Source organism: Glandiceps talaboti, chromosome 10, assembly GCF_964340395.1.
Source record: "Glandiceps talaboti chromosome 10, keGlaTala1.1, whole genome shotgun sequence".
NCBI lineage: Eukaryota > Metazoa > Hemichordata > Enteropneusta > Spengelidae > Glandiceps > Glandiceps talaboti.
In genome coordinates, this window is record NC_135558.1 from 7383790 (window position 1) to 7409262 (window position 25473).

General features: G+C 34.3%; 1 protein-coding gene across 1 annotated transcript; it reads right to left on the reverse strand.

The window, feature by feature from the left end:
• Window positions 1-7333: 7333 nt before the first annotated feature.
• Window positions 7334-23576, reverse strand: LOC144441487 (uncharacterized). The gene is made up of 4 exons (XM_078131069.1): window positions 23441-23576; window positions 14003-14124; window positions 13254-13359; window positions 7334-7779 (listed from the first exon to the last, which is right to left on the reverse strand). The coding sequence occupies exons 1-4, from the start codon at window positions 23469-23471 to the stop codon at window positions 7655-7657; spliced, it is 384 nt and encodes a 127-aa protein (XP_077987195.1). The 5' UTR covers window positions 23472-23576; the 3' UTR covers window positions 7334-7654.
• Between the last annotated feature and the right edge of the window lie 1897 nt (window positions 23577-25473).

Below are 25473 nucleotides of genomic sequence, written 5' to 3' on the forward strand. Positions count from 1 at the left end.
CACATTTCCCGTGGTGCAACATTCTAATTTCAACATGGCGGGTTTGCAAGTTCCCTATTGGTATGGTCAGCCAACAACATTAATCTGCAGAATATTACTGTTTTTACTTAGTCCAGGTGTAATTAGCCAACACTGTGATCCAATATTGGTTGTCTAGGTGATTTGACACCATGGCCAATCAGTAATTAGTCATTTTGCTATTTAAGAAGATGAAGAGAGTCACAGCACTCACATTATTGACCACAAATTAAACTAACTCACATACTTTATATTTCACGTTTTGCATTTTTGAGACGACTGCACCTCAGGGACTTATTTTAGTAAAAAGATCAAAATATCAGAATCTTTTAAACATGAAAGCTTGTGCCAAGATCTGATAAAAACGAACATCTCTCATTTCCAATGGAGTTGACAGTTTGGCAGCCATTATGATCACAGGGCAGCCATTTTGAATTATGAGGCAACCATTTTGAATCTGTTGGTGGCCATTTTGAATCAGATGTGTAACTAACATAGAGATAATTTTGTTCTCCATTCCAAAATGTTAGTTTCGACCGACCTCTACATTTTTTTCTTGATTTTGAGAGACATAAGCTTTTCTTGTGCAAAGAGCAAAGGACACCCTTAATCCATACATTTGAGGTGCACACTATATTAATTTCACACAATAACTGTATTTCAATATTTTGCACTTTTTGATTCACTTTTTCAGACATTTTCTCGTAGACTAGTCATCCTAGAAAGTAATCAACAAATCATAATCCTGGCGCTTATTTTTTCAGGTTTTTTTATTTCTTGCCCCCAATTTTGATGAAATAAAATAAAAGTACTACTATTGTATTGAAATTAACTGTCAAAATAAAGAAAAAGACTATTTTTATGGCTGGGCTTTGAATCCATGTTAAATTAATTGTACATTGACAAATGATGTATAAAATGTATATTTGCAGCAATAACTCTTTATGTAAAATGAACACAAGGAAAACATTGGAGATATAAAAAAAATGCACAAAATTTTTTATTCGACATTTGCAGTTAATAAATTTTCTATGCTGTAATTTGGTGCTGATTTATGCTTGCTTCCTTGTTAGTGTACAAAGGTAATAAATTGGCATTGTCAATTGATCAGACAAATTGTGGTATTCTTGTGTTATTTTATGGGTTTGATTATGGTTCAATGGATGAACAGAAATGTGTGGGTTGAACGGTGAAATATTCAGGGACAGAATAGGATGGATGGGTAGATGTGTGATGTTTTGTGGCTTCGATGGGTAAGAAAATAGTGTGTGACTTTCTTGTTGGTAAAGTGGGTTTGATGGGTGATGTATGGTGTTACTTATGGGTTTGATGTAAAAAAAAAAAAAAAATGTGCAGCTGTCACTGGTTTTCAGTGATGCCGATTCTAGTATGCTAAAATGTGGCCAGCTTTCTTGGAACACAGTGAATCATTGCATGACAAGAGATATCTTGCAATGTCTATACAGTCTTGTGTGAAACCATACTTTATTGCCTACCTGCAGTACTTTCTCAATTTAAATCCAAAACTTGTTGCCACAGCATTACCCCTAAGATGGTGTCGCATAATGAGTCGAGTATGCAGAGGAGATCATAAGGAGCGCCACCAATGACTGTATTGTATTTGCTCTTGTTTTTCCTTCATTGAGCATACATGTATACCGATGATAATTTCAGTTTTATAACAACTGAACTGAGGTTCACCAGTAAATATAACTATTCGATACTTCTGACATCAAACAAGTGAAATTTATGCACATGAAATCAGTTATACATTTTCTTTTCAAGTCAGCCCACAAATGACTGAATATTGCGACATATAAAGTGTAATCTACATGAAACAGGCTACACATAAAAGTGGTCGATTAAAAAAGGTTGAGCAAAACTTACTGATTTAGTTTTATTAGTACTTTGTGATTAGGGTTAGGTTTGTGATTTGGTGGGAAGTGACCAAAATTCTACAAAGGGAATATGTGATTAATTACAAGGTCATGGTCAACCTTAATAAACCACTGGGTTTCTCTACCACCAACAGCACAGAACCCCATTCCCCTTCTGTTAGAGTAGAAATATTACTCCTGTATCCAAGATTGTTGAAAACACTGACCAGTTACTAACATCATCCTTTCAAAACAATATGAAGTCAAACACATAAACACATACATACATACATACATACATACATACATACATACATACATACATACATACACACACACATACATACATACATACATAAATACATACATACACACATACATATACACAGACATGTACGTATGTACGCATATATACAGTACACACATATATACAGTACACATACAGACACGTACATACACACACATACATACATACTAGTACATACATACATACATACATACATACACACACATACATATACATACATACATCCATACATCCATACACACACACATACATACATACATACATACATACATCCATACACACACACACACATACATACATACATACACACATACATCCATACACACACACACATACATACATACATACATACATACATACACACACACACACATACATACATACATACATACATACATACATACACACATACATATACACAGAGACATGTACGTATGTACGCATATATACAGTACACACATATATACAGTACACATAGACACGTACATACACACACATACATACATACATACATACATACATACATACACACATACATACATATACATACATACATACATCCATCCATCCATCCATCCATACACACACACACACACACACACACACATACATACATACATACATACATACATACATACAGACATAGACATACATACATACAAGGTTACCTCATATTAAATATTTTTATTTCAATATTGTATAAACAACTAGATTTACAGATAATATACAAACACAGTAACAACATTGACCAATATTGTACATAACATGGCATCGCGTCATCAATTGTAAACACATTTTGAACCAACAATTTCACTTTTCAAAATGAAATTGCATAATATTATAAACTGCCCATTGAATGTCTATATCCACTGTTTTTACCTTATTTACTCCACTGCTCAAAAATGAGAGATGTTTTAAAAAATTACAAGTAAATATGTCAGAAAAATGGACAAGAAAAAAGGGACGGAATTAAGGTACTCAGAAGCTAGAAACACACCATTTTGGTGCATTGAAATACTGTACCATCCACACTACTCACAAGTAAAATGCCATTTACAACTATCAGCAAGGGGTATGCAGAATAGTGGGTCGCCTGTTGTCAGTGATACAAATTATGCCTAAGTTAGGAGGTCTATTACACATTTGCAGACAAAAATGTGTACAAAATAAAACACACATCAGCAGGCAATATGTACAATAGTGTATCACCTGTTGTCAGATATACCTGTCTTAATAGGGGATCAACTGTACATATGTCAAAATAATTCAGTAATAAAATGTAACATACAAATCTACTAGTCTACTAGTGGCTAATATTCAGAATAGTGGCCGGCCCACCTGTTGTCAGTGATACAAATCATGCCTATATTAGGGGGTCTATTACACATATGCAGAATAGTGGACTGCCTAACCTGTTGTCAGTGATACAAATCATGTCATCATGTCTATGTTAGGGGGTCTACTACACATATGCAGAACATTTTTTTGAACCAAATGTAAAATATCTAGAAAAGCGGCCAAACCTTTGCTAGTGATATAAATGAGGAGTATGTCAGGGGGTCTAATCCAATGGCTAACCTTCATCTAACCAAGCCGTAACTCCCTAGCTTGATGACAAATATGTACATATTGATCTCTAAAATTGAATTATCATTATAGTACAATTTCCTGAATATTACATTTAGGGAAAAAAATTCAATATAAACCCCAATTTTTCACAAATTCTCAATAAAATTTTGACATTACAAAACCTGTACAAAAAGTGTAAGAAAACCTGTCCAGCAGTTGGTGATAGTGAAGAGTCTATGTCTACTAAAAATTGCACATATAAAATCACTTAATATAAACAGCACCATGTACTGGACCAGCCAGCTTGATTCAAAAAATAGTTTACAAGGCACTTTATTACACAAAATCAATAAATTGTATTAAAGTGAGTGTCCTAAATTCATTCTTAATATCCCTTTATTTGGTTTGCAATTCTCTCAGATTGACTTAACAATTTAGGTATTGAGTGACGCAAATCTATTAAAAATTCATTTCTGTGTTGACCTTCTTGTATTTACTTTAACAGTCCTTCCTCAAATAAGTCATTTTCAGATTAAATAATTTGTAGGAAAGAGTTGTAGTCTTCGCAAAATATTTGATTTTTCAAATGTCAATTTTATATAGAAGGGTTTCTTGTTGTTATGCTTGGATTTCACTGTTATTAATGTTTGAAAAGATTCACATAAACCTTTACTGAAATTTTCGTACGGGAGATAATAGCCAAATAATTCTAATAAAATTTGTAAAATGTGTATAATATCTATAAATTGAGCTCATTACAAGGGAAATTAGCATAATAATAGAAAAATGTGAATAAATTAATTCATACAGGCTGAGAAGGTTTAACAGTTCTCCACAAGAAACACTCAGTTGCTGTCTGCTTATACAGTAAGTACATACATTGTCATTTCACATTAATTTCCTGAAATGAACAGAATGCAAATATTGATGTATATCCCAGCTCATAAATCAACTTTACAGCAGTATTTAAATGTACATTTCAAAACATTCACTGATTAATCGTTAAATTAACAACTTTCAGGAATCAATTTCCCATTTCAGGAAATCTCTTTTAAGCTGTAACCATAGCGATTACAAAAATATATTAATAAATCTTTTATAAATTTTTACAATTACTTTCATTTTGCTGATAGATGAGAACAGAAGTGACTGGGGTCTAATATATTGTCAACAGAATTTATTTTTTCTGAGACTACATTTTTTACTACTACTATTCTGACGATGAAATAACATCTATGTGAATGTGAATAAATTAATTCATACAGGCTGAGAAGTGACAGCAAAATGGTAGGTAACATTCAGACTAAAAAACTACACCCTTTCGAATTAATTTCCCACCAAAAGTTTGTGATGAATTTTTTTGTTTATTTTGTTTTGTGGGGGGGGGGGGGGGGTTTCAGCAACTCTATGAAATAGTTGTGACTGGGTTCAGAGAAATAATAATTCGTAAGCAGTTTATGACAAAATGAAATTTGAAGAAATTATATGAACGTTCAACAGTCTGTATCAGTAGCCTACTTGGTCATGTTAGTCAAAGTGCAAATATACAATTATGTACATAATACTTTTATCAACTTTTTATCAAAGCAAATTAGTGTTGATTGAATTCTAAAGGGGTTGAAAAATCAACAAAATTAATTTGAAAATGGTGTTATATTCTGTACACAGTACACTAGCAGACTACAATATATATACCTTTGTGTAAATATCACATGAATGACAAGTTTTGGCAGAGCTGTAAGAATTATACGTTAGAATAACTTGTGGTTACAATAACACATTGACTTGTGGGTAGATCAGCACTATCCCACTTTATTCCAAAGTAACTATGGAATGCTGAGGTAGAACTAATTTTTTTTGCAATGTTCAACTAGTTCTCAAAGATTTTTTTTTTTACATTGTTGGCACACAGTACTCTGTATTAATGTACAGGAGATATTTTAGTCACTACATATTTTCATGTTTGTCAATCTGAGCAAAATAAGCGAAAATTTGTCTTTTGGGCAATTTCTAGGTTTAACAGTTCTCCACAAGAAACACTCAGTTGCTGTCTGCTTATACAGTAAGTACATACATTGTCATTTCACATTAATTTCCTGAAATGAACAGAATGCAAATATTGATGTATATCCCAGCTCATAAATCAACTTTACAGCAGTATTTAAATGTACATTTCAAAACATTCACTGATTAATCGTTAAATTAACAACTTTCAGGAATCAATTTCCCATTTCAGGAAATCTCTTTTAAGCTGTAACCATAGCGATTACAAAAATATATTAATAAATCTTTTATAAATTTTTACAATTACTTTCATTTTGCTGATAGATGAGAACAGAAGTGACTGGGGTCTAATATATTGTCAACAGAATTTATTTTTTCTGAGACTACATTTTTTACTACTACTATTCTGACGATGAAATAACATCTATGTACAATTCATGGCGTCAGTGCAGTAAGGTCGTATCTGCAGGTTTCTGGTTTCAAAAATACCCCAGTTCGCTCATTTGAAAAGCAAAATTACAGAAATTAATGTCACACAAGATAGTAGAGGCCACCCAGTTTGATACTGCCATCTTGAATTGTTTGTTTTGTTTGTTTGTTTGTTTTTTAGCAGATACGACCTTACTGCACTGATGCCACAAATTGTGGACGAGTAGAACAAGGGGAGTTTATATGTATATCACATCACCAAAAACTTGCGAACAGTTGCAACTATGTATAAATAAAATCAATTTTTTACAGCATTTAGACATTAATATAGTATACATGTACAAACATATCACACAAAGATAAATAACAGGAGTTTGTAAGCATAAAATATCACCCCAAAAAAATTGCAAATGTTTCAACTTTTCAGCTCTCTATAATGAAAATTTGACAGCATTTAGAAATCTTTTATACACCTGTACAAAGTAAGTAAAGAAATGGAATATATAATTATGTAGTATGAAACATCGGAAAAATATGTTTTGGGGTTTATATGTTATAGAAGTTTTACAGCATGTACACTTTTTCATATAAGAGTTTTTATCCCTAAAAAGATGACACTTCTTAATCCCTGAGATAGTACACATATGAACTGGATAAAAACATGTTATTTACATTGAATATATTTACAGCTTTCTGTACAAAGTATACTTTTAAATGTGTTCTTTATTTCATTTCTCAAGATACGTAAATGTTTTGAAGAGTTTTGGCAACATCACAAAGTCTGTTTGTTTGTTTGTTTCTAAGCACTGCATTTCTGCCACCAAGACCATAGGTTTGTGTTTTTGTAGTAATTGGGGTCCAGTTCGTGATACTTCACAATATTACAGTTGATATCTAATTTAATTTTTTTTCTTATATTATTTGTTCTAAGACACCCCCCTGGGTCCCCCCTCCCCCCAAACCTCAAAAACATACACACTACAGTCTCTAACAACTGCCCCTATTTACCCGGCCTCATTACCCGTCCTTTTCCCTTGTGCGGTTACACACACACACACACACACACACACACACACACACACACAGGCACACGCACACACACACACACACACACACACACACACACACACACACACACACACACACACATCCCTTATTGCACAAACAACCTGACACACACACATTTCCTTGTTCATATCCCAGCGCACAAATTTATCAATACATCCGATCACATACACTCACTCACTCTCTCTCTCACACTCACACACACACACACACACACCCCAAAAGTAAAAAACAAAACCCTTTCCCACCTTTGGCCATATCTATATAAATATATAATATTATCCCTTTTATATATTTCATAACATATATCCTTAAGTTTCTCTGTTGTCAACAGAAATGACTTTTAAAGTATGTGGTCTTGGTGGCTTTCATGCAAGATGGACTGCTAAGATGTTTGCTGGGTACCAGCTGGTTCAGAGGGAGCTTTTCCATTGGAATCTTCCCAAGCAGTCTGTCGACTTTTATCCTCACTTGATGCTGTCTTTTCCTCAGCTGCGTCCACCATAGAAACTAAAATAAAACAAAATTTGGGGAAATAGAGTCTTGAAATAGAGGAACCAATATCACAGAACTTATAAAAAGATCATGTACATGTACAAGTATTACAGGATATACATCAAATTCATATTTCCTGATAAACGTGCAAAGGTTATTGATAATAGTCGTTAAAAGTCATTGCAAGTTCAAACCCAAACTACAAGATTGAACTTGAAATAAACATGACCATGACATTTACTGCATGATGGACTCTTGATAAAAGGATGGATATACAGTGAATTTTTGGACATTTATTCATCAAAGTCCTCGCAGCACCTCAGCAATATACATGCTGAATTTTGTTAATAGGGAGACAAAGTAATGAGCTTACAATTATGCAAGGCAACTGAAACTGTCCGTGTGTCACTTTGATACGCAAGCTATAGTATAACTATAAACAAGTCTGCCCTCTAAGCCAACATGACATACAATTTCTAGTGACCCACCAAAATATGATATTCTTCTATCTTTTACTATTGTGGTGACCAACAAGAAATGTTATAGTTTTTGTTATTTTGACTCACAATAAACTTTGGCTGTCGTCGGACTGTATAAATAAAAGTGACACACAGTGGAAATGCTATATTTGTGGTATGGATGAATGAATCCATAAATGCCTATTTTTCCTAACTAAGCAACATGCAGTAACTATACCTGATTTCACATCTACTGAATATTCTGATAACTTGTTAGCACTGCAAGAATTGATTAGAATTTCTACACTAGCACTGGCATCCACATCGTCTGTGTTTTTCTCTGTTATACTAACAGATTCTTCTTTATCACCACAGGCAGAGTGTACATCTTCAACAGATTTCTTCCTTTCACTAGAAATGCTAGTTTGGGATGGTATCGGTGTTGCTTTTGGAGAAGATTTTGAAGTGGAAATTTTCACAGATTTCTGACTGCTTCTAGATTTGACTGATATTGCAGAACTTTTTGGAGTTGTAGGTTTTGATCTTGATTTGATAGCTGACACTCTTGGTGAAAGTTTAGGTTTGTTGCTGGATGAAACATTAGATGACGTTTTCTTGGTATTGACACTGACTTTGGATCCTGCTTCGATTTTTGTGCTCGTCTTCGAACTCTTTGAACCATTTCTGAGAATTGATTGGGAATTTTGTTTAGAACTTGATCCATTACTATGGATGTTAGATTTATTAGATTTTGCACTTGTTGAGCTGGACTTCACATTAGCTGAACTTCCTTTTGCTGATTTCATACTAGCTTGACTGTTTCCTGAACCTTGGCGTGCACTTAATGAGCTGTTGTTTTTATGTGGAGAACCACCTTTTACACTGATAGAACTAGTTTTCGGTGGTGAAATAACCAGTGAACTTGTAGAAATGTCTTTTGATCTGGTTCCACTCTGATCTGATTTAATTGTGTCAAACTTTTTGGAAATTCTCTGGCTGAGTGATTCTGCTTCAGCATTTGACTTTGAACCTTGAGAACTAAGTGGAACAGCTGGAGATGTATGTGGAGTTTTGGTTGCTGGAAATGGACTGGCACTTTCTTGAAGACTTGCTGAGGCACTTGAACCAGCTGATGCCTTGGCATTAAGAACTGTCGAAGAATTCCCAGCAGATCCTTTAGGTGTAACAGCAAGAGTATCTTCTTGAGAATTGCTGTGACTCAATATAGATAATGTGAGTCTTGCCTCAGTCATGGCTGACATCTCTGCAGCTAGGTCATCGTCTGGAGTTGGTGTTGGTGGACGATCAGCTGTGTCTATCAACTCTTGGACTCTCTCAGAGCGAACAACTTTAGGCCGTAATGCACTTTCATTGGGCATGTCTGTGAATTCGACAGGACTTTGAAGAGGAGGAGATGGTAAGATAATACTATCATAACTTTCGTCATCCTGATATCCTGGCTCAGTGGACTCCTGATCCCCTGGTGTTTGTGGTTTAGTGATATCTGAGTTGTTGGGTCTTGGAGAGGTTGCCATGGTTTCTAACTCAGGTACAGGACTTACTGAATGGTATTCTAATGTCGTAATTTTGGAACCGTATGCTGATTTAGACTTGAGAGCTCCTTGTGATGGGTATGGGCTTCCAGGTCGACTTGTCTGTGAAGGAACTCCTAATGGACTGTTTGTATTTCCTGTCACTTCACTAGTTTCTGATTGGTAACTAGCAGCTTTGGCAGAGCTTTGTTTACCTTCACTAGAAGTCGCTGTCTTCAATTCATTGTCAGCCTTTGAACCTGGACTAACAGTTGATGATTTATCCAACTTTTCTGTTGATTTTGCTGATGAAAACGACAACTGTGATTTCTCCTTCTCAGCTGTCCCTGTGCTATTGAGCTTTATGGATGGCTTCGGACTAACTTCAACATTTTGCTTTGCTGAGCTGTTTGAATCTGTGTTTCTGATACTGACTTGACTGGATGGCTTAGAAGATAGAATCTCAGCAATCAAACGTTCCTCTTCAAGACGATCTCTCTCCATCTCACTCATCGTTTTCTCGACTTGCGTTTCTTCACTTCCATCATTCTCATCTCTCAACTCAACTACTTCTGATTCTTCTTGAGGTTTGGTTCCTTCATCAGGTCCAATTGTTGGTTCTGTTGCATCAGACACTTTTGAACTTAATTCAGTTGGTGAAGTGAGTAGATCCACTTCCTCTCCCTCTATAGTACTAAGAGTTAAACTTACAACAGGTTTGGCATTAATTGATTGATCCTCTGAACTAGTGGTTTGGTCTGCTGGTGCAGTAAGAGGCACATCTAACATAGAGCTTGTCTTTGGAGGTGTACCTGAAGGACTATGTGGAAGACTAGTTATGGCAACTTCTTCAACTTCTTCAGATTTCTCTGACTTTAATTCTTCCATTTTAGACTCCTCAAGTTTTTGTTTTTCTACACTAGACTCCTTAACTTGTGCTTGTTTTATGTCAGACTCCTCAACTTTTGATACTTTTTGCTCAATCCCTACTTTTTCTGTAACTTCACTTGACACCTGACTGTTTGCACTTTGATGTACAATGTCATCCTTATCTTCACCTACACCTGTGTCTTGTTTTTCCCTGCCTACACTTGATCCGTTTCCTGCAGTCTGTATTGCTACACTAGCCCTCTCTGACTCCTTCCGTTTCACAACATTAGCGCTTTCTACTGTAACTGACTGTTTTGTCACTTTTTCTTCAGCTGTGGGAATAAAGGACGTGTTATCACTACCAATCTAAACAGTTTAATTCATCAGTTCACGTTTTACAATAATTCTTTTCAGTATACTCAACAGACCATCAACTGACACAAATACTACTACTATACACACAAATTCTCCCTGAAAGTAACCATGCACTATTCATCGCTAACAAAAACATGACGGAACGTAGGTTCACCTATTGTTTGTCTACAAGTGTATATATATTATGACAGAATGAATAAACACTGGACAAATGTATGTGGTATAACTGACAACTGTTTTTTGTTTCAATAATGATGAAAAGCGAAATTTCAGTTCTGTGTTTCACAAAGTCATCAACAATGGTACACAAACTATGAACTATTCATCACGAACAAAAACATGGGGCAAATTTAGGTTCACCTATTGTTCAATATTCTGCAAGTGTTTACATTATGACAGCATGAATCAAATACTGGGTAATATATATTGTTATATCTGGTGTAACTAGTCTTAAAGACTGGTATTTATGTTTCCCAACATCCTGGCACTGGAAACCTTCATCCTGGTTAGACTACAAAGGTGTTAAGTGAAAACAATATACTATTGTCTGAATGTAGTTGGTAGTACTTAGTATATACAATTGGCTATGTTGGCAGGAATTCGATATAGCAATCGGTTTTTTAAATAATAATTCATGAAAGCAAAATTTCTGTTTCTTGTTTCACAATCAAGTATCGAAAATGAAACATGCATTCTTTCTTAAAGTATATGTACTTAAATGTAAATATGTGGTTATGAACCATAAAATACAAGAACTTAAAGTTCGGAGGTTTCACTATAGTTCAATATTCAAAAGTGTTTACATTATAACAGTAAAAGAAAAGATGTGTCGGGTAGCCATAATCAGCCAACACTCATGCGTAACACATCGTACCGTATCATGAAAGAGTAAATCAATATTGGATAAATATAAGGTGATTTAATAGTGTGAAAAATGAAATGTTGTGTTTTAAAAGCTAATAGTATTCTAATATAGATCGATCTATTCAGCTGCTATATTGAAACCCAAGATACACATACATGGAGGAATAATGATATATGCACTGTATAATGTAAACAGTGTGTGAAGAGAGATTTCAATTTAATCAATGGTGGAGACCTAAATACATTAAATTTATATACGCTGTGCTTGTATATACAAACAATGTACACAGCCTGTAGATTTAGGTGAGGTCCTACCATTTCAAAACTCTGGTTTGGGTCAGAGTTTAGAGTGGCTACTTTACAGTTTATCAAATGTTTGGATATACAATCCCCCATTATCACCCTGCGATACAAATTTTCCTTCTAAACAGATCAATCAATCAATCAATCACTTTATCAATCAATCGCTGAAAACACTTTAAGTACTAAAATGCAGGATGCAGTAATGTTCTACGGTGATGAACAAGGAGAAATACTGTACAGATTAGTATAAATTGTACGTTCAAAAGTAAAGGAAAATGTTTAATTCTGAAATACAACATTCTTATTATCTGATTCAGTTATTAAAATCTCAATTTCATTTTTTCAAGCAGCTTGAAAAATAAAACTGAATGACAAAAGACTGAAAAAACTTTGAAAATACACAACAGAATAATTCTATTCTGTTTGTTGAAAAAATGCTTTAAGACATAATAAAATACATGCTGTTAGCCACACGTTATTAAATTCATATTTTACCCAAAATAGAATTTACCACTTAGACAAGTCATAAAAATACCAATCATTTGATTTCTTAGTCGACACAATAAGTTCCGCTCCATGCACTAAACATGCGTTACTATGGGCACGTGTGAAAATGCGTTGACCCCCATGTTCTATTTTGACCCGCTAGTAAGATGTAAAGTGCTATGACAGGTACCAGGATTTGAGAACACAACAGACATGGTTGACTGTATCAACAATTTAGATATATACAATGAGTAACACTGAAGTAAAGCACTTTCTCTATGTGCTACACTCATTTATACCATCCATATTATAGCGAGTAACACTGAAGTAAAGCACTTTCTCTATGTGCTACACTCATTTATAGCATCCATATTACAGCGAGTAACAGTAACACTGAAGTAAAGCACTTTCTCTACAGATGTGCTACACTCGTTTATAGCATTCATATTATGAGTAACACTGTAGTAAAGCACTTTCTCTATGTGCCACACTCGTTTATATCATTCATATTACAACTAGTAACACTGAAGTAAAGCACTTTCTCTATGTGCTACACTCGAGCATTCACATCAAGCGTAAAATATGGTTTTGTAGTACTTACTTGTAATTGGCGTGTTAATAGGAAATATTCCATTTTGTTTGTGCCTGGATGATCTAACTGACATTGATAATCTCTCTTTTTCTTCAAGGGCAGTATCAGAAATTTTCTGTAAAAAAATATAAATAAATTGACAGACATTTTTAAAAATAGGCAATGGAAAATAATGGTATTATATTTTTTCAATTGTCATTGAGAACATTTTATCTTAATACAGTTTTTTTGTAATAGTTTTCAGATCAAGATTTTATATTAATTAATTTCTGTAATTCAAACTATCAGTGTGAAGTCATGATAGATTTAAACCTGCTGATCAAAGTAAAATTGGTCATGAAGAAAATGACCAAAACATAAATTATTATAACATATTGTCAAATCTGAAAACTTTTTCTAGAATAAAAACTGAAGAAGCATATTTTCAAAACAGACATTCAGTGTGGATTGATCCCTTTTGGGGAATTGATTGATTGATTGATTGATTATTAATTAATTGATCGATTGATTGATTGATTGATTGATTGATTGATTGCTAGAAGCCAGTTAACTATCTACTCTTGATGTCATGCAAGTGAAGGAAATATATATAAATAATCAAACACTGGTATTTTGCATCTACATTAAAACATCCAGAAGTAAAAAAAAATAGAAAATGCAAATTCATGTTAGTGGTTTACGAATCTGAAATATTTAAAAAAATTATTATTTGCAAGAACACAACCTGGTCAACCATAGACTTCTTACATATTTCTTACCTTTGCTTTATGCCTAGCCTCTTCATGTTTTCTCTGCATACTCTTTCGTCTTCTATTAGCTGCTTCAAGACGTTGATTCACATCAACCTTCAATGTAGTGTCTTGATTGGGGTTTGGTGGGGCTGCAAACAAGCAAATAAAAAGCTAGAAATTAACCTCTTAATACAGCAACTCTACACCTAATTACAGAGTGAAATATTCCTCCTCTTCAATCATACAGTTTGGAGGTGGGGGTGTAAACAATTGAATAAAAAGCTAAAAATTAACCTCTATTTAAATACATGAATCAGCAACTATACAACTGATTACAGAATTAAATCTTCCTCCTCCTTTTACTGTTTGGGGTTTGGAGGTGGGAGTGCAAACATTTGAATAAATATCCGGGCTTAACATCCAATACCAGTGATGGCAACTCTACAACTGAGTATAGAATGGAATCTTACTCCTCCTTTTACCCTTCCTTTCAAAAGTTTGGTGTGGGCTGCAATTTTTTTTTAAATAGTCAAATAAATAGCCAGACTTGAACCTCTAATGCAACTTTACCACTGAGTACAGATTAAATCTTATTCCTTCTGTAAAGATAATGTTGTCTCCCTACGAATATTACATCTTGGGAATGCATTTAATTGGTTAACAAGACCACTCATGTGAGAAAGTATTGATACCCCTGTACTATGTCTGGGTATATATAGACAAACCCTTAGGCTGAATGGCAACATGCCATTACGTTTAACTGAAGGCTACTACTTAAGCGTAAATTCTTGAAACATATAGCTGTTTGCGACAACAGCTCAATAAATCAAAGCCACTGGCATAAAGAAATGGTACGTGTCATCACTATCAATAAACAGAAATAAACAAAGGAAAACAACATGAAATATTATATACGACAACAGAGAAAAACAACTTGAGTGCATTATTTTCTCTCATTAGTTGGTTTTGCTTTTCTTGGTGATTGTACTTAACTTGTAGAGTACTACATACACTATACATCTAAAGATATTATACATTTGGGTATAGTGTCTTCAAATGGATAATACATGTACATCATAGATCAGGGAATTGGCTATGTGGCTTGAAATTGTTGTCAAGTCAGTAGATAGCCAAGTCTCTGGGCTACTTCAAGGTTTATAATTCCCAAGGCCAAGTTACTGCAGTATTTAAATATTCATGTGGTATCTCCTAGGGAAGGGCAGCCGTGATTTTGAAGTATGTGCTATTTTCATCACCCTCTTCAAATGTAACAATGCAGCACCCTTAAAGTCATAAAACAGACTAATGTATCATTGTACGCATTAACATGTGGGTCAGTCATTAGATGTTATGCTACAATATTTCTAGCCTGGATGCCTACTGTGGTTATAACCACATATGAGTGAAGGTATAAATCGTAACAATACTGTATAGGAACTCGACTACAACCACTATACTTAAAATTGATAGTAACCCTTATTAACAATACACTAAACCAAACTATTTCATTGTAGTCTCCATGCATCCAAATCATCAACACAAATATGGAAATCTTTGCAAACATTACCAGATTTCGTTCCTATGCTATGGGATTTCCCCATAAAAAAAACAGTGAATATAAACTACCTTATTCCAACAATGGAACTTTGTCTAACACTTGGTAATGTATGTAGAAATGTATGTACACCACCTCGAGTGTGAGTTTAGGATTACTCAGCAGCTCCTTCAAAACTGTTATCAAAAAGATCTTGGGTAAATAAATATTGTCACAACAACCTGTGTGCAAATATTGCTTTTTAACAACCCAATGACCTACTGAACTTACTTGTAAGAACATAGACAAATGTTGGTTACCTGGGAGCTTTTCAATAGCATTTTAAGGAGTCAAAAATCTTTGATGAATACAGAGATAGGCTAGCCTACCTGTAGACTTGAAGGACTATAATGCTACTGCACTATATTAGCTATCCTAACTGCCAATTTGCCATTTTCCTTCCCTTGGAAATAATCAGTGAAATGGAAATAGCGAAATGGCGAAATAAAGAAAAAAAAGGATGAATCCAATTGATGGCAAATGCATGTGTATTTCACAAACACATAGTCCAATCTGATTGCAATTGGTTACTTGGTTGCCATCTTGTCTTATATCGAACATTCCCCTTCCAATAGAGGCACCTCTAGCTGAGTCGGGATTAATGCCAGCATTGACTGTTACTCGCTATATGCTTGAATGCAGCCTGTGTAGCTAGCTATGTTATACCTTAAGTATGTACAAATATTCCAAACTGATAGCTATGAGGTGAAAGTTATAAGCAAAACATAAAAAAAATGTTTCTTTCCGATAACATGACTTCAGCAAATAGGGTAGGGAGGTCGATATTTTATTTTATTTTACTTTAAATTTTTTAAGTTACTTTGACCCCAAGATAAGATGTGTCTCATCGGTCACAATACTTCTATATGTTTTGATGAGGTGTAAAAGAAGTAAATGAAGACAATGATATTAAAGTAAGTGGGTGAAGAAGTTATGCAGATTGTTTTGCTCTGGAATACATTTTTTTTTAAAGGTGACCACAGATGAGGGAAAGGTATGAAAGGTGTACACGGAAATAGAAGTAAATTGTTATATCATTTTACCTTTTTGCATGAAAAAAAAAAATGTTCAGGGACGGGTTCTTTATGTACTTGAGATGCTCATATCTCAATATCCTTTAAGGTAACTCCAAAGTAATACTATACTAGTACTTTACAGGAACAAGATCAAACTGTCTTTGTTACAGTGTAATACTATAGAATAATAGAAAAGTAATGCATTGTTTCCTGAGGCAATAAAATCCAAAGGTGATAAAAATCATTGATCCACATAGTACAACCAAGACTCAACTGGATTCCTAGACTGCATATCGGTTATGAAATGTACTTTCAACCTTTACCGCCTGATTACTGGTTTTGATAAGTTTCTTTGTTGTAAACAATCTAACATTAGCTTGTTATCTTCATAGTTGGATAAGCTTGTTTCAGCCATACATGTGAGGGAGGGCTGACAGGTGAGCTTACATATCACAATGGTCAGTTAAATCCACATTCCAACCAAATGATATACCTTTAGGCTAAAATCCAGTCGTGTGGGGAGTTTTGGGTCTCATTTTTTCTCTACCATGCCTGGCATTTCACTAGCAAACATTCATTTAAATGGTACTTTGGTCAGAAATCAGTTTCTACTTCTGTTTTGGATTTTAAATTGTTCCCGCTATGAGATGATTATCAATAGCATCACCACATGATTAGAATCAACTCAGAGGGTTTATCTACATGATGTAAACATAATTACCATATTTAAATTGTCACTACAGGAAATCATAATCTAATTTTAGATTTGAATAAATGGCTGCTAGCAAAATACTAGGCATGACTGGATTCTTTTGTTTCTCATGACCAAACTGACCACATATTTCTTGAATCTTAAAACTATACACATACATGCACATTATCGGAATATATACATTGTACTTGTAGGCTGTGGACATGTACTATACAAGGTGTAGAACAACAAGCTCACAAGGTGTGGAGCTGTATGTAAAGGAATACTGTAAACCTAGATATTTTCGCTACTAGAAAATTTTGCAATTTTTCAGTCTTCACTCTTTTAGCTAGTTCTCAAAGACTAAATTTTACTAATCAACCAAACTACATTGTTTTCATGTACAAGAAGGCATTTTAGTCACTATTTATTTTTGCATTTTTGTTTTCTAGTAAAATTAATAACGAAAATAAGTCTTCAGTGAAAATTTCCAGGTTTTATACAGTATTCTCGGTAGTAAATTTGGAGAAAAAGAAATGTACAGTTGTACTCCTATAGAAATATCACAATGGTGTGCATTTTACAGTCTCCAGAAAAAACCCCAACCCTATCCTGTTTTAATACATAACCATTACGCCACCAATAAATGTAAGCTCAATACAATATGAGGATAGATATAAAGGGATGATGTAAAAGAATAATGACACAATATGGGCCGAGACACATCTTAGCCAATAAAACCACTTTAGAAAAGTATAAACCTGTACAAATCTTTCTTCTTTATTCAGTGAATTGGCTTACACGTATAACTTGGTGCGATTTGGGTCAGTGAATTATGAATCACCACGAAAACTCTTTGGTTACATACGTTGTTTACTATCTGTTCTCGTCTTTGTGACTAACAGTAGACAATGCAAGGACTTGAAGATGTTCCATGTCACTGTACTCGTCATGACAACTGTAAATATCCAATGTGATATTCAAACTCTGCAGCTATTAGTACCACCCATGTATTGTTCACTGCTTAATAAATTTCATTTTGTAGGAACATGATTTTGAGTTTATACCAGTATAAACAAGCCCTATAGACTTATAGTACATAATTACAACTTACAAGTCTGTATACATAGCTATAACCATAGAGGTCTATGCTATAACTTTAAGCATAACAGTGAATTAAATTGCAATTGAGCACATATAACTTGAATTTATACTGTGCACGAGCCAAGTTGAACAAAAAAAATTCTACGTCACGACAACGTGTCTACGTCACTGGTTCTGCTGTGTTTGAAATATGAGTCAAAATGTTCTTTTATATTACTGGCGCTGGTATAATTATTTTATTCTCCAATTCAGTGGAAAATACTCATGAACTAAGGGTTTTGTCATTACGAATCTAGCAACTCGTACTGACAAAGGCCCCTTAGTGGTAGAAGTGGAGTATCAACTCAAACTTCAAAGCAAACATATTTTTTTCTCATGTGCTTTCAGTTTTTAAAGTTTTTTTGAACATTTTTACCACCATGACAAGAAACATGCTTGTCCTCTTGTTATTCATTTACCAAATGTATGGTACATTCAACTGAAAACTGTGTTTAACTTTACTTAATTTGTTGAAAGGAAGAAGTTACCCATTTCTCCACTCCTCCCATAGGGACTTGCACCTGAAAAAACTGCCCACCAAATAACAATTCCATGAAGTTAAGAAATCTCTTTTCAATAATAAGAACACAGAAAGGTTTCTATGAGATTAGTGCCCCACTTTTCAAGTTTTGACTATTCTATAAAGAACACTGATATCAAGGGGAACAATAGTAGTTCAACGACATGACAATACTGGAGATTTTTCTCTCGGTGAAGAGCAGTAACGAGAGCTGTTTGTACCATGTGTTGCCAAATCCCTGTATGGATACTTTTCTCATTGAAGCATGTCATTTCAGCCTTATTGAAGATGAGCTGTAGCACAAAATGTCTGTTTTTACTTATGTTTCAGGGACTGTTTGTACAACATATTACTTCTAACATTTACATATTACCAAATTATCTAAACTTATGACTTAGTGTACTCTAACTTCTAGTTTTAGCTTTTAAACTCTCAGTAAGATACAATTGTATCTTGCTAAATAACTTTAAAAGTTTCTGTTTTACCTCACAGTTTATACTCATCAAATAGTCTAATTCCTGAAACCATGTTCCAATTATTATTTATACTACGTTATCTTCACACATTACATAGTGTAAATCAGAACACGGTCATCAGGAACTCAACCATATTATGAACAACAGAGGATCTACCTCATTTGAAAGTTTTTGTGTGCCAATGTTCAAATCTTCAAATGTTCAAAACAGTTTTCAGAACCACTGAACTTGAAGTCAATACAATGAAAAGTAATTACATATAACAATATAATAATTAATTGCACTTCAATAATTTAGGACAAAATCTTTATCCTTCCTAAAATAATTCTCTTCCTTGAATTGACAATGGATAAAGGCCAATGTCTGCAACCTTGTATCAGTTTGTAAACATAGTATTGTATGTGACTAGGCCAGTGTAAAGGTTACTGCACTGAGTGGCATTGTTGTATAAAATGTGATAGACAGGCATGTTGTCAAACTTGACACTGCTGCACTGTGGTGTTTTGACAGTAATAATCTCACTAGCTTTAAATAAAGTGAGTCTTGGACAGTGGTAATTAGTATTCAGTAGGGTGATTGATATTAGGTGGTCTAGTTGTAATTTAGTTTCCGAGCTTTTTTCCATATTTTATTTAATTTAAATAATTTTGTCTAAAAACACAACTTGTGTATGAATAACCTGAGTGAGTGACAGCGAAGGAGTCGAGTGAACAATAAGCCCTTGAACTTGAAGACTACTAGTAACTAGGAATAATAAAAAAAATAAAGTTGAGGACATTAACCATTTTCTTTTACAAAACTAAACACTCAAAACATTTGAAGAAAGTGAGACTCAAAAAAAATCCCCCAAGGGTCTGGTGCCAATTTAGTGTGTGATTCAATAAAGTCCCAGCATAGCTAATCTATGGTTGCAGGGAGCTACTGCATGGTATGCCTGGTTTCAACTCTACTACTAAGTAGATTCTTGACTGGGATATCTAGTTATTGAAATTTGTCATAATCAAGATTTGCCTCCAAAAATGTAATATAAAGCAGCTAGTCTGAGTCTTTGTGGATAACATTGCTGTAAACAGCTATTGGCAAAATATAAATACACATTTATAATGCACTGGGTTTTGCTGACTCACCAAAGCTCTAGGGCTGGCTCTAGCTCTGTACAAATGTATACATTCTGTAGATATGAGAATGTGTGTATATATGTCACATAAAAGGTTGGTATTCACTATTTGCCCCACCCCACTTCCATATCACTGAAAGTAAATATAATTCACACAATATAACTAATGGCCATGTACCTGACCCTAGCAATCATTGTACTTATATATTGGTGTATTAATTTACATGTAAGTATATCAAGGTCATTAAAGACTTGATTTATATTTCATGTAGGGTTTATAAACCTGTTAGTGTGGGTAGGGTGACACAATTTTATATGTTGAATAAAAATCACAGGAGACACTTCAGGTTTCTTGTATCTTCTACAGTGTATGTAAACTCTGGTGCATTTTACATACTTTTTCTACATTTGTTTATAATACATAACTGTATTTCTATAGGACAAGTGATTTTAAATTTAATAATAGGATAGATGACATGTCATAAAAAATCATTATTACATGGACCAGAAGAATATAAATACGATATTGAAAACATTACATATCGTTTTAAACTTATTAAAAGGTTTTGATTGGGGGAGAAAAAACGTCCTTGAGACGAGAAGTGCTATTTTCAGTAATTTATTATTTATCAGGCTACTGCAGGTGAAAGATGTAAATTAAGAATGCATACTTTGCCCTGATTTCAAGTTTTATTTATAACATGAACCAGGAACTAAGATTTTTAAAATTGTCAAAATAGATTGATTAAATCATCACACAGAGTGGTTTTAAAGCTGCACTGGCTGTAACTGGAACATTTATTAAATCTATTTTGTAATATTGACTAAGACTTAGTTGTAATATTGTAACATCCTAAACAGTATTGAATTACCAGTGAGTTAACATGTTTTTGTAGCAGTACACATAATATAGCAGTATAAAGCCAGTCAAATTGATTTTTTGGTCTGCACCCTAAAATCAGTGCCCCACCACCACCACCACCGAGATCACCTCTAATTAACATTTACAGTGTCTAATTATTGGTATTGAAAGAATTTTCAATGGTTGCCAGATCGAAAAAAAAAATAATATTCTGGTTACAGCTAGCGTAAATTTAAGCCCATGTTTACTTTGTTATCTGATAAAATAAATAAATTGAGCATCTACTAGAAAAAGTTTACTCTTTCCCCTTTACATTGTAATAGCAGAATTACTACTATTTATCAATGGTTCACTGGTTTGATGTCTGTGATTCAAAATGAACATTTATTATCCCACAGTTAAGTGCGTGATTATTAGGTCAAAACTACTTAAAAGCTAGTCAATATTAATTATTAACTGTTCATAACAACACTACACTTTAGTATACACTGGCAAATAAACACACCCCTAAATTCTTAGCAACTATATCATCATTACCAAAGAATAGATATGTCAAATGTACCAACATAAATCTAATATTATCTGACAATGGTAAAATAATAGTCTGGCCTTATCGTGCAACTTTTTACATGTTTGAGTTTTTACACCTTGTTGTCATCCTTGTAAAGCAGACTTTCAACATTTGGTAAGTTGTGAATTACATTTCAATCACAACTTTTCTACATGTCAAAAAACATACAATGTAACAATGGGAAGAAGAATGGTATAGACATGAACATCAGCATACATTTCAAGTTTATCAACAACACATTGATGTGTCCTTCACACAATTACCAAGAATTTGTGTGCCTCGGGCAAGTTTAGTAGAAACCCGGATATCCGTAAAGGAGCCCGTGGTGTCGAAATTAATCAGGATAGCTAAAGGTCGTACAAATGTATCGATTAATGTACATATTACAAGTAACGAGTTTTACAGTTGTAATAGTTTAGCTGACGGCTTTCTTTTTTCGGTGTGACAAACAAATGCTGACGCAAAATTGGTGATGAACGTGGTATTGTTGAGAACCCGGACATAGCGGAATATATTAGACAAAGACGTCATTCTATTGTTTTAGAATCTTACACTATAAATAGATCGATTTGTGGTATGACGGCATGTCGGCAAAACAATACATGTCTGTATACATTGAAGCACGTATTTCCGTCGTGTGTCTCAAGCAACGGTAATACGCTCATTCGGAAGTTTGCGTCAGTGCGTTTGATCAAATTTTAAACTGGTCGAGAATTTTTTCTTTTCAATTTTTTCATTGAAATTCACGATTTCCCATATAATATTAAAATTAATTCTTTTACAATAGACCATGTGTTACTTGCTATAATCATTCATGTAAATCATTGTATACTCTTGAATAAATAAAAGTCTCGAGTTTTACATGTAATGGAAGCCCTGTGGTGAAACAGATGGGAACATTTTTTTCCTCGTCATCTTTTTTCACAGGGCTATACACTTACATTACTACATAAGAACTCAGATTAGAATCATACATATGCCCACTGATTACATGTAAGTTGTAACGTGCCGACGTGTCCTTGGTCATTATCAAGTTCATACGTTTGTATAAGTTGTATTAAACCATAGGGTCTATGAATAAAAACTACACACGATTCACACTTTTGTCAAATCAGTGGAAGGTCTATGAATCAGTCAAGTACATATATGTTAGACTGCTGTCGACCGCGCCGTGGGTACGTCCACACACTCCCCGCTGATTTTATTTTAAACGGTATCTTCACGTAAATAATTTCATACTTGTGAATGAGTGTACGTGCTAGCTTATTCTGTCCGTGGGGTCCACCATGGGTCCACGAACTGAACGGTATATTTACCGACTGAATCTCGGGTTCACACATAACGCTAGCTCCGCGCTGTATGAACTAAGGAATACGACATAGCGATCGTTGCCATCTTACTCCAGGGCATTCACATGTGATACGTTGCGAGGGAAAAGTTCCCGCTATTATAAATTATATTAAATCACAGCTTACCTCCACCGCACCTGGAGCATGCACTACCCATGCTCCGTAACCACGTTAGGAATCCAAAACGCGAAACCACAACTTTCTCTCAGGATCCCGTTGTAGCGTTGTCTTCCGGACACACATTTGTAAAGAAATGGGGTTATGTCGGCCAAGCGTCTGTGACAACCGAGTTCCTAACGTTTATGACGTCATGTACTCCCTAGCTAACTTGGCCTTGGTTACTCACTGTTTCGTCATTTTCTTATCAATTACGTCACTCATTAATACCCCGGCACAGCAATTAATTATCATTACGATATGTGATATGTACAGTATGTATATTTGTACAAAGAAAGACAAAAATGTGGTCCAAGTAAACAACTTTGTTCTGTATGTGGTGGCTGCGGGTATTGAATAAAAAAACACACCCATCGTCGATAGTTGTTTTTGCCATCCCGAAAAAAACGCAAATAAAGAGTAAACAAAAATACTAATATGTTGGGTATATGTATGTACAACGTGCCTCCTGTGCAAACAAACATAATATTGGTTCCACTCAGTAGAGTAGCACAAATATTCTTTAAAAAAATTAACTCGTTACCCGACGCGTCTTGAACAAAACTAAGTAATATGACCGGAGTAACATATAAATAATATTTTGAAGAAAATCGGTGAAGTACATTTTTGGAGGTGTGTTTGTTTTAAATTTTCACCTCGAGATAGACTTTATTTTTTCCCCGAGGTGAACCATCTTTTTCAGTACAAAAAGTGTTCACTCCAGTCTCCAAGCTATTAAAATACAAAATGTGCACCCTGTTCAGTGAAAACCAGAAATGAAACTAAAAACGATGTCGTGACTAGAAAACAATAACCCGATAACCACACCCAGGATCCTCATTCAAGAAAGGGTGAAAACAATAGTTTTACCCAACACTCCCACCTCACAATAACAAGCAAAATCTTACAGAAAATGGTCAACGCTCTAGCATGAATAGGTTTAAAATGAGCAGGACATTGTAATGAAGGCTTCAGAAACCAACTTTTTCCCCCACGATTTCCCGCTGTCATCTAAAATCCTGCGTTCATGAAAAAAAAAACAAATGAAGACATTTGGGCTATGATTGAGATTTTGGTGTGAGAAACAGTTGTCTGACAGAGCTATCAAAAAAGTTTGTCCAGAGCAAACTCCAACTCCACCAATATACAGATATTGGTGGAGTTATTGCATTTAGTGGGTTATGTAAGATAACCCACTAATGCAAGAACTTGAGAGTGAAACCCTGGCCTTGAAGAATTTGCAGGGTTTTTGTCAATATACAAATTTAATCCTGTTTTCTCAACTTGTATTTTTTTGAGTGCATAAAAGTACCCCCACCCCCACCCCATAGAAAGAGGATTACGAAAATGACAGCTAGCCATGTCAAAGGTCAAATGTCCAAAATTGAAGTAATCTAGTATTCATGACATTACATGTACTGTCTCCGATAGTTCAAGGATGCAAAACTTAATTATGTACGTCATTATTAGCCAAACCACAAATTAGTGGAAAACAATCACCATAAATAATGAATTGAATATTAATTATTACAAGATGATTTGCTTTCTATGTCCATAAAATAATGAGTCCCTAGAGTAACTTTCAATTTTAACAAAGATCTCTCACTAATTAATAACTTTTCATAGTCATAAATCTTCTATTTGGCTAGGTAGACACGTAGTATTACAATAGTCTACTCCATTCACAACTGTTGTCTGGTAAAGACTTAACCCTTTCAGGGCTAGAAACTTTCCCGCCAAAATTTTTGAACAAAAATTCTTGTTTCTCTGTAATTTTTGGAAAAAGATCAACTTATTTTAGATCAGAATTCAAGAAATATTACTTCCCAATGAAGAAATATTCTTAAATTTTAGAAAATGTTCTTACAATCAAGTTTCTATTTATTCCAATGTCGTCTCTAGGAATGAAAGGGTTAATATTTTGACATACAATCTTTCACTGAATATAACCGAAGTTGCATCTTTTTTTCTTTTCTTTTTTTTTTTTTTTGGGGGGGGGGGGG

What these genes read in the sequence shown, in the direction of transcription:
- LOC144441487 (XM_078131069.1), bottom strand. Translation starts at nt 23,471, where the DNA reads ATGGGTAGTGCATGCTCCAGGTGCGGTGGAG. An exon ending in ATGCTCCAGGTGCGGTGGAG is followed by an intron (nt 14,125 to 23,440) that starts GTAAGCTGTGAT and finishes GCTTGTTTGCAG; the next exon opens with CCCCACCAAACCCCAATCAA. An exon ending in AGGCTAGGCATAAAGCAAAG is followed by an intron (nt 13,360 to 14,002) that starts GTAAGAAATATG and finishes ATTTTTTTACAG; the next exon opens with AAAATTTCTGATACTGCCCT.